The following is a 10,528-nucleotide window of genomic DNA, read 5'->3' as shown; positions in this document are numbered from 1 at the left end:
GCTTACGCGGATGCTGCTCATTGTGAAGACAGCTGGTGAGCTACTGGCTGGTGTTTCGGCTTGTATCAGTGATATCTGCGGCCCCAAGCTAGCAGATTCTTGTTCCATTAAACATACACATATGGTTCAAATGTATCTCTTCCTTTTATTGTATGATATTCATAACAGGTAAAAAATAATTAAAAGGAAAAAAAGAAAAACCCAGGTGCCACACTCAATGTGTGACAACCTCAAGAACATGAACTGTTCAATAAAACGAATGTCCTTAACCATTTCACGATATACCTTCATGATTTTTAAATTACTCAACAGATCCACTTCTTTGCTAAGTAGAGTTGAAATGACAAATGCAGGGCTGTAACAGGTTCAGATTTCCTACAATAAAATACATCTTGTGACCCAGCATACACGCTAATGTAAACAACTACTGAAATGGCATGAGCATTAAACTAGCTGTAACTCAATAACTGTTGGCAAACTGAAAGGCTTAAGCTTCTAACATTTTTGATGGACCATTTTATGCAGCCATTAAATCTTTCGGTATCACAGACACAATTGTCTTCAAATTCAATTTGAACACAGATCATTTGCACCCTGTCGTTCGTTACATAATTCAGGATGATCCGACTGAAATGTTCATCGCAGATCATTCTTGGGGTCAAAGAAATACATCTTTGTCAAGTTAAAAACAAAACAAAAAAGCACAAGCACATCTTCAGTACAGTGCTGAGTTTGATGAAGCAATACTCCCAAACCACTTACAAGCACTCTATTCATCAGGCAGTCTATTCATCTATACCATATATATAAAAAAAAACCTCTACAATGTATGAATTAAAACTTGGATTGTTTACAATTTCTGTACCTTTTTATACTATACAGTATGTGTATATAAAAGAAAAACAACTAAAAAATATAGTGCCGTCGCACGTGGTTACAAACCACAGCATGCATAACTCCAAACCCAGAAGTTACAAAAAAAAGAAAATGATGTGCAACATCATTACTGTTAGCTAAGACCTTTGGGTCGTTTCATTCTTAGCACCATATTTTAAAGGATTTGACGCTTAACCTGTTTTTTTATTATTATTATTATTTCTTTGAAAGACTGGGCTTGTAATGGTTTACTGCATTTCAGACAAGGGGACTAGCAAGAGCAGAGAAGAACCTAAAATATTTATCCGATAAGAAATGACTAGCTGCTTCCTGTAGAGTGGTCCACCGTTCAACTGCGCTGTCTGCTTAGTCCATCTCATGGGTAGGAACAGGAGGCCAGTGATGTATTGTGAGTACAAGCTTGAGTTGACCCGTCTTCACCTGGGTTTTTTTTGTATTTTTTGACGAGACAGTCAAATTCTTCTCAATGATTCTTGCGTGTACACTTGTTCCTCACTGACCCATCAAGCGCACCAAGATGATTGGCCACAGCATGTCCATGAGTACGAAGGAACTCCCTCCTTTTGCCTCAATTCATGATTCATATCCTTAATATCAATGTTGTAAAAAAAGAAGAAACAAATTGCCATTCTAAGAGTCATTACTCCGACTTGGTGGTCTCGTTCTCGGCAGGAGGAAGCAAGGGAGGCGGGTCTTCACTCTGATTTGTGGTGCCGGGACTCTGAGGCTCAGAATTGGTCAGGGGCTCGTCTTTGGTGGAAGGTCCAGCAGTCTGAGTGCAGTTGATTGGTGCCATGACAATGGGGGGAGGCTGAGGATGAAAGGAGGTCTCAGTCAGACTTGAGACATCGAGGAGATTGCCACAAAGCCCACCCACCCAACCCCCCCAACCAAACAAACAACGGGATGAGGACAGGAGGTGTACGCACGCACGCACGCACACACAAAAATACCTCTACTGGACAGAAACAAAGCGACTCCAAATAGGAAGTAATGAAATAAAAAATAAGAGTTGTTGCCTAAGATTATATTTGACCAACACCCACTGTCAAACCAAAGAGAAATAATATCCACTTAATGTTGCAGTGAGCTAAGCTACCAAGTTTGCACATATGTTTTGCCTGGCTCACCATTACTAGTTAACCATAGATGCACTGCTAGTAAATTACCGGAGCATCTCTATCTCCGTTGGTAGAGGTATCCCCAAGACTCAAAGCAATAAAGCACCCCCCAATCAGTAAATCCAAGCAGGAAAAGCATCTGCCCAACATCATTTGAAGTACAATTATAATGCATTGCTTGAAGGTAAAAAAGTACATCAGAATGGATAAGACAGGGCTATAGACTGTATCTAAATCACTCAAGTAACACAAAGGGACAACACTCATGCTGTTTGGATTTCCTGAATTTGTTTGGACTTGATTTTGTTTGATTGAAACAGATCAACAGAAACTGGAAAAGGCTGAGTGTCTAACACTCCCCTCTCTCAACACAACATTCACAGATAGACCCCCTGGGCAGACAGGAGACAAGAAAACACCCACGCTGAATGAGAGGGGGAGGAGGGGGACAGTGGAGAGAGGACAGCGAGATTGACAGGCGGAGGTGGAATGTGTGGGTGGGGTTTTACTCAACTTTAATTATAGTTACTGTACATAACACTAGATATTTTCCGACCGAAGGCACTCATATCAAACTGGTATTCACCACAAATCCACTTCCTGTCCAGAACAAAGGCAACTCCCTGCGCCACAGCGCCACTGCCAGGCTGGTGAGGAGAGTGCAAGGCACCAGATATAACAACGCAGGCTGGCCCATCTCCATCAGAGCCAGAGCCACAAATGTGATGAGGAGGCCAATGCCATAACCTACCAGGAAACAGAGAGCAAAAGAGGAAGAGAGAGAGAGAGAGAGAGAGAGAGAGAGAGAGAGAGAGAGAGAGAGAGAGAGAGAGAGAGAGAGAGAGAGAGAGAGAGAGAGAGAGAGAGAGAGAGAGAGAGAGAGAGAGAGAGAGAGGCCATCAGTTAAACATATTCTGATGGAGTACACTAAAGAACACATACCTGCTGAATTTTTGACTCATGCAGTGGCCCGTGGCTTACAGATCTGAGAAACAGGCTTGACCAAATTCTTTCAGTTGTATTCAGTATGGGGACAGTGAACACGGAGTACACTTACCTATGGTGCAGGCCACAAAGTAGATCCGTGAGGACTGCATTAGAATGTCAAACCTATGGCAGTATGCTACCAAAAGGCCTGGGAAGAAATACACACAGTAGAAATGAATAATGTCTGCCAGAGACTTTTCTAATGAGACACAGCACTCAAAAAATCCTACACACAGATGCATGGGGTTAGTTTGTAACGGCAATATGGCAGTTGTCTACACATATCCCGCCCTTTCCATGGCCAAAAGTCGACATGTGAATACATCGTGGCAATCATGTGTTGAGATCTCGCTGCTGGAGTGACATTGGTGTCATAAAAGCCTTGCACATGCGCAGTTTTGCCCGAAAGAGATGCCCAATAAGTGCCCAAAGTGCGTTGCAATATGGCCTCCGAGTGGAAGGACTTGCCTAAAAGGACTTTGTGTCTGCCCCCACCATAAACACAGTGCAGACTGGCGTAGCAGTGATAAAATCAAAGTTTGGTCACCTGGAACTAAGATATCTCCGAAGCCCAAGAGAGAGAAGGGCCTATCACACAGGGCTAGAGGAGAAGAGTTCAGCCTTGGAACTTTCAGTACCATCGGCAACTATGAAGCAAAAGGCAAACACACCAAAAAAATCCCATTAATTAACAGCTAATTATAATGAATAAAGCAGCAAAAATCAAATCAATATACTGGAGCATTAAGATGATACAATTTCTCTGAACTTCCTTGGAGTACCTTCTCATGAGTGGAGGAGTTACTGGGACCAGCAGCCACCTCTACCATGATGCTCTCCCCATTCTGAAAAACACCCACATGGCATATGTAAACTAAAAGCTTTCCACATCATCACCGACCAACAATAGACCTGGCAGTAACATAACACACTGACGTACCTTGGTTAAGAGTGGTGTTATAAATACAAAGAACACATCGTAAACAAACAACACCACCAACAGCAGTGTACACGCCTGCAACAAAAAGAAATAGCAAAGTATGCAGGGGCTTTATGATGTGGAATCAAATGAGGCTGTTAAGAGTTTTGTGTAACGAGCATAATGACTCACCTTGAAGGTGGGCAATCTGATGGTTTTCAGCATCGACAGACAAAATGCGATTCCCAGGGCATCCTGAAGCACCCAAGCCCACCTATGTAACAAAACAGGCATCAACATACAGGCTTTCAAGGACAAATCTCAAAGCATCCAACAGGCTAAACCCATGGCTGAGCCAGCGAGTGTGTGTGTGTGTGTGTGTCTGTGTGTGTATTGGGGGCAGTTGTAACTGGCAGTACTCACTGGTCCTCATTGCGGAAGACACACCAGGTGGCACTCACGCCCACGCAGAAGACTGTGAGCAACAACATGCGTACTTGGGGCCGCTTGTGGCAGTATGGCAGGTTATTCTCTGGTATCCTGCACAGGACACAGACAACACCCCAATTCAGGAAAATAAAACATCAGCTGTTACAAGACCAGTGTGTATATAAACAGCATCCTACCTGCACTTTCCAAATGGCAGTCTGCGCACAAATGGCCATAGGCAGCTATGGAGGCTGACTGATGAGGCTATGCAGAATGTACCGATGATCACATACACTAGAAACAAAAGGAAGAGAAGAGCTTGGTTTGTTATATTTATAACCCAAATCTGCTTCAGTTTTCGCCACTGTTGGACTATTCTTTTAGTGATTTATGTTTTATATATATTTGTTGCTGGTTCATGAACTTCCAGAAGAATTTAATTGTTAGTGTTTGCTACTGGATTTTGGACAACAGTACAAGGCTTGTAAGATTTGCTGTAAAAAAGCCTTTTTGAATAGCAACCAGCATAGAGAGGACAGCAAGTCCCTATTGAAGTTAGTGTCCCCCTAAACAGTTACATGTCACCCCCTTGGTTCTTTGGAGGAAGATCACTGTGTGCGTGTGTGTGCGTACCAAGGTGGTCGTAGAAGAAGTAGAGAAGCACCAGCATGGAGCAGCACATGACCACAAACACGCAGATCATGATGGGCGTCACGTCCACCGTCTCCTCGTCCTGCTTCTCTGTGCTGTCGTCCCGCTTGTGCTTCATGTAACGTCTGCACGTAGGGGAAAAAATAAAAAACACAGCAGTTTTGTGATTCAGACTGGGATGCCATCTGCTCAGGCTTTTATCTACAGCCCTGTACACTTGTCAGCAATCGTCCTCAGCACTCACAAACATAAGTCTATTACTGTGTACACTGAAGAACTGCATCAGGGGCCACACCAGACACTTTTATCATATCATATAATGGCATCTATCATCATCCGGGGAAAAAAACCCTACTGACGGCAAAGAATACAATTGCCTAGTGGATAAACCCAGAGTGGAGTTTAGAGTGTTGCACTTCCCACTGATGTCAGAGAAAGCAGTGGTGGAATGTAACGAAGTACAAATACTTCGTTACTGTACTTAAGTACATTTTCCACGTATTTGTACTTTACTTAAGTAGAATCTATAGTGCATACTGTACTTTTGACTTTTACTTCGTTACATTTTGCAGCAATTATCTGTACTTTTACTCCGCTAAATTTCTACAACACCATCGTTCCTTTTTACATTACATTTTATGATCAGTTTTTTTTCTCTTTGACAAACACGTTTGTTTCACAAGGGGGCTGGGTTGCTACCAAAGATAGAGCGCTACGTGCCCCGCTTCTAAATCTTTGAAACTAGTCTGGACCAGGCAAAGCCTGAGCTTAGCCATCTGCTTTCGGTAGGCTATATTCACCAGACCCATGGACATGCAACTGTGTTCTGTGCCCTGAGTATATGCTTGCCTTTCTTTGTCTATTATCTGCAGCGTTAGGGCCTCCACTCCGATGAGATTGCGAGTCCACGGAGCAGCAAAGTTACAGGCTATGCCCATGCGTCTGTCACACGTCTGATCATTTGCGGCACAAATGAATGGTAGACTTTAGAACCGCTGTCCGTAAAAAACTAAACATGTTCCAGATTAAAATATTTCTTAATTGTGTGATCAAATAAAGAGGCATAGCCTACATTTGGGGGGTAGTAAAGTGAGCGCTCATTCAATGTTTATGCGCGTCTGCGCAAGTGAAACTGAACCTTATCATCAGCCTCTCTCAACAACTTTTCTGTTCAATCTGGACCGGCAGAATTGGCATTATGATCCACCGGACGTTTCCCTTGTCTACCCCGATAAACTTCAGGCTCTCGTGTTTTGCTGAATGATACTTAACTCAGCAGATCACACTAGATAACCAGAATTAGTCTCCAGTCAGAATGTAAACTGGGCCACGGATGGTAAGCACAATTACATCAGCTTAAAACTATATAGCCTAGTATAACCTAAAACTAGCTTTATTAAAATGCCACACCTCATAGGCTACTGATTTTTTTTATTAGAATAGGCCTATACATATTAAGATAATAAATCATTATGCAAGTACTTTTACTTTTAATACTTAAAAGTACATTTAAAATCAGGTACTTTTTACTTTTACTTAAGTAGGGTTGGCATTGTGGTACTTTTACTTTTTTTTTTTTTTTTTTTAAGTATATTTTTTTGGCCTTTTTATGCCTTTAATGATAGTGAAAGTGGAGTGTGACAGGAAGCGAATGGGAGAGAGAGCAGGGGTGGGATCCGGAAAGGACCACGGGGCGGGAATCGAACCCGGGTCGCCGGCATACAGTGCAGGTGCCCCAGCCAGTTGCGCCACAGCTGGGGCTGGTACTTTTACTTCTACTAAAGTAAATATTTCTCTGCTTATTTGTACTTTTACTTAAGTACTGAGTTTCAGTACTTCCTCCACCACTGAGAGAAAGTAAGTGAAATGGGAAGCTTCCGCACATCTCGAAGATGGCTCTAAAAGGCAGGGAAGGCCGTAACATGCATAGACAGTGATGAACCATGTGACGGCTGCATTCTTACTTCTTAATGTCCCTGCTGCCAGCCCAGTATCCCCCGACAGCGACCGTGCCCACCGCCATCAGGAAGATGATCACCATATTATAGTCCAGCACTGGCTCGCTTGGAGCGTACATGGCCACCTCCCTACCCTTGCCAAAGGTCTGTCATAGGAGAGAGCAAGCCATTTCAAAACAACAACAACAAAAAAGGTGCGAGTACATAACTTCAATGGCCTTCTAGTGTGTGTGTGTTTGTGTGTAAATGTATGGGGGGTCTGTGTTAAATTGCACATCCTATTAGGTCCACCACTCACCTTGCTGATATCCAGCATATCTGCGTAGCTAAGGAGGGCAACGGGAATGTCGATCTCCTCATACTGGCTTTTGTTGCCCGCTGGAGGTGTCTGTGGGGTGTTCATCAAGGTTAATGAAGGCATCATCATCTCCAGTCAGTTCCCACAGCATACACTTTTGAGTGTCTTAAAAAAAGCTATGCTTTACTAACCAGCCTATCTTTGCTGACAATGAGAATGCCCCTGGCACCATTTATCTGTGCCAGTCGGACCTTCTCATAAAAGGTGCAGTTTCCCCGAAGCACCATGGCAATGCGGTTGGGAAAGCCACCTTCCGGTACATCCGACGCCGAGCAGAGGACCGAACCTGTCAGGTCATAGATTTGCAACCTCGACTGAAATCCAAAAAAACAGAGGGTTCCAGAGCGGTTAAAGCATAATTTGATTCATTAAATGTCATTGAAGCTAAGGGGACAGTAAAAAGTAATGAGATAGCTTTTAAGATGTTCATCAGCTCACCGCTTTGTTGAGATCTTGAGGTAGGCGTGCCCACTGAGGATTGTAAAATATACAGTAATCCTTGCCTTTGCTTTTCCCCTGATCACTGAAGTGTGCCATGCCAAAGTCTCCCAGAGCCTGAAAAACATCCAGCAACCAAATTTATTACAGTGTCTACAAGCCTACAGAAATCTGTGTCAGTAAGATTTACTGATAAGACAAGAAGCAAAGTCTGTGCCAGGACTAGTGATCATTAGGGTTTTCAGTCATAACAACACAGGGATGCTGTGACGCTGTAACTGAGAAATCACAAATACCTTATTGTTATACTAGATAATATAAGATTTAAAATAGCTGCATAACTTAGTTGGACTGTTCTATTTCCTTACCTTAATTTACCCAGACAGGGACTATGCAAAACAGTGGGTCTTTGTAATGTCGTGTTTTACATATCTGTCAGTAGCGATCATATTAACTTCTGACAAACGGAAGTAATACCGTAACACTTTAATGTAAGCTCCATTACCTAATGGACCCTCAATCATCCAGCACTTCTGCTTGCTAGCAATGGCTTTTACCATGGTCAGTAAAAGCTTTTACCACCAGCTAGCGTTAAAAAAACAAGCTAGCTGGCTAGGTTAACTTCATTGTCACAGACTGTTCCAGCTTGTGTTCAGTCCTGCCAGGAAACCGCTTTCAGTTATTGGGGCGAGGTCAATACACATTCACATTTATATCCACCTATGGTGCCAAAAAAGTTATTTCCATGACAAATGCGAGGTGGAAGTGTTTGTAGAAACAGGGCCCGACTGGGGGCATGAACACAAAATATTCTCAGCGCCCTCACTCGGTGAAGCCATGGGTGAAGCTTGTAGCAGGCTAGCTTTACTGCTACACAGTGCTGCTGGTAGGTAGCTTGCTAACTAGCACATCTCTGAATTTCATAGAAAACTGTACCGAGCTGAAGTCCAATAACGATAAAGATATTCAACAACTTCGACATAAGATCAGTTCAAATGTAGCGTCTTGTCTAGCTCACCTGTTTAAAAAAGAAAGCTGCCCAAAACACACTCGTCGGGACCCTCATGACGTCTGATTGTTTTGTTTAGCCCATCCGCCGCACTATTTTACAGCAATGCCACCAGCTGTTTCGCCAAAATCCCGCCCACATTCTGCATCACAACTTTCATTGGTTAGGCCTACTCCTGATCTGCGCTGTGACATGTGGCATACCTTCCCATCAATCATTTTGGTAAATTAAAGTAGAGCAGATAATTTCTAAAAGGAATCTGAGGAGAGCTACAGTTAGCCTACTACTACTGCTATAGTTTCTTCATTTTCTATCCTCATGCCTTATTATGTTTTTTTCTTTGCATGGTAGTTTTAATCAGCATTTGTGGATGGAGCATCAAATTTTATTCACAGAGGTCACAACCTATTGTTTTTCAGCCCCTGTCCCTTGTTTGGGATTTCTCTGAATATTTGAATCATATTTTGTACTATAGTAGCCTAGAAATCTAGACGCACCCTAGCGGCGGCAAATTAATTGATATAGAATGGCCCGCCAGGCTAGTACTATAGATCAGTGGTTCCCAACCTGTGTGCTGCAAGGTAAAGTGAGGTGTGCTGTGGAATTTTGAGGAACCCAATATGTTTTTGTACAGCTAGGGGTACATTTAAAAGCATCAATAGCCACATTTATACTGTCGGCCATCAGCCCAGGAACTTCAGCCCAGTATCCCTCTTGGCCCAGTTCAAGCACCATGGTATGGTCCCCAGTATAAACGGGGTTAATGACAAATAAAAATCGGTTTTACATAGTCAGAGATTTACAGCATTTTTCAAATTCTCATATTTACGGCTATTGGAAAGTTACCTATTTCTGCCCATGCCCTATTTTCGCCCAAATCTCCATGTAGGCTATGTATCACTTGATATTAATTTCTATTTAAACCAAGACAGCGGATTCCTAAAGAAATCACCCACCCCATAAGGATATTTTAATTATCTCTGTACCAAAAATTACATTGTACAGTGACTCAAAGAGCTTACAGTTGTTTGGATATATTGCAATTGGTGGATTTAGCAACTTGTTCACCTACCCATAGAAACAAACAAAAAGATCACGTCTAGCGACTAATCTGAGGTGTGAGGACTCTCAAAACATTCTTTTCTGCTCAACTGCCCTAGTCCTGAAAAGGTTGAGAACCTCGGTTATAGATGATGAAATTCCTTCACAATTTTTCAATTGATGAGCGTTATTGTTATATATTTCTGCATCACTGATGAATATCTCCACAACTTTAGCTTATCTCAGAGAGACTCTGCCTTTCTGGGATGCGCTTTTAATACCCAACTGTTCCTTTTCCAGCTTTTTGTTGCACACCTTTTTGAGAGTTGCATAAAATTCCAAATCTGTAAGCCTTATACAACCCCAAAACAGAAAAAGTTGGCACGTTGTGTAAAATGTGAATAAAAACAGAATGTAATAATCTGCAAATCTCTTAAACTCATATTTAGTTGCAAAAAGGACACTGACAACATATCAAATGTTAAAAATGACAAATTTGACTATTTCATTGAAAATATATGTTCATTTTGAATTTGATACCAGCAACATGTTTCAAAAAAAGTTGGGACGGGGGTAACAAAATGCTGGAAAAGTTGTGTAATGATAAAGAAAACAAAAGGAAGAATGTTTCACAACTAATTAGGGACTGGGAACACGATTGGGTGAAAAGAGCATCCCAGAGAGGCAGGATCTCTTAGAAGTAAAGATGTAGGGGTATTC

General features: G+C 42.2%; 1 protein-coding gene across 2 annotated transcripts; it reads right to left on the bottom strand.

Annotated features, from left to right (window-relative positions):
* Positions 1–125: 125 nt before the first annotated feature.
* On the bottom strand, positions 126–8,881 carry sppl2 (signal peptide peptidase-like 2). 2 transcript variants are annotated; one of them, XM_076293686.1, is made up of 15 exons: positions 8,777–8,881; positions 7,759–7,875; positions 7,452–7,634; positions 7,261–7,350; positions 6,969–7,108; positions 4,987–5,129; positions 4,551–4,647; positions 4,348–4,464; positions 4,117–4,198; positions 3,946–4,020; positions 3,788–3,850; positions 3,553–3,652; positions 3,076–3,153; positions 2,605–2,765; positions 126–1,708 (listed from the first exon to the last, which is right to left on the bottom strand). In XM_076293686.1, exons 1-15 carry the CDS (start codon positions 8,822–8,824, stop codon positions 1,538–1,540), a joined length of 1,665 nt encoding a protein of 554 aa, XP_076149801.1. In that variant the 5' UTR covers positions 8,825–8,881; the 3' UTR covers positions 126–1,537. The 2 variants fall into 2 exon arrangements, 1 of the variants encoding a protein (XP_076149801.1); XR_012988557.1 differs by having other exon boundaries at positions 1,569–1,708; positions 2,533–2,765.
* Between the last annotated feature and the right edge of the window lie 1,647 nt (positions 8,882–10,528).

The sequence above is a fragment of the Alosa pseudoharengus genome, unplaced genomic scaffold (genome assembly GCF_046254945.1).
Source record: "Alosa pseudoharengus isolate Yale_2024_CS ecotype anadromous, Long Island Sound unplaced genomic scaffold, YU_APseudo_1.1 YU_APseudo_1.1_scf_2, whole genome shotgun sequence".
NCBI classification, from domain to species: domain Eukaryota; kingdom Metazoa; phylum Chordata; class Actinopteri; order Clupeiformes; family Clupeidae; genus Alosa; species Alosa pseudoharengus.
This window is presented reverse-complemented; position numbering and strand designations above follow the sequence as displayed.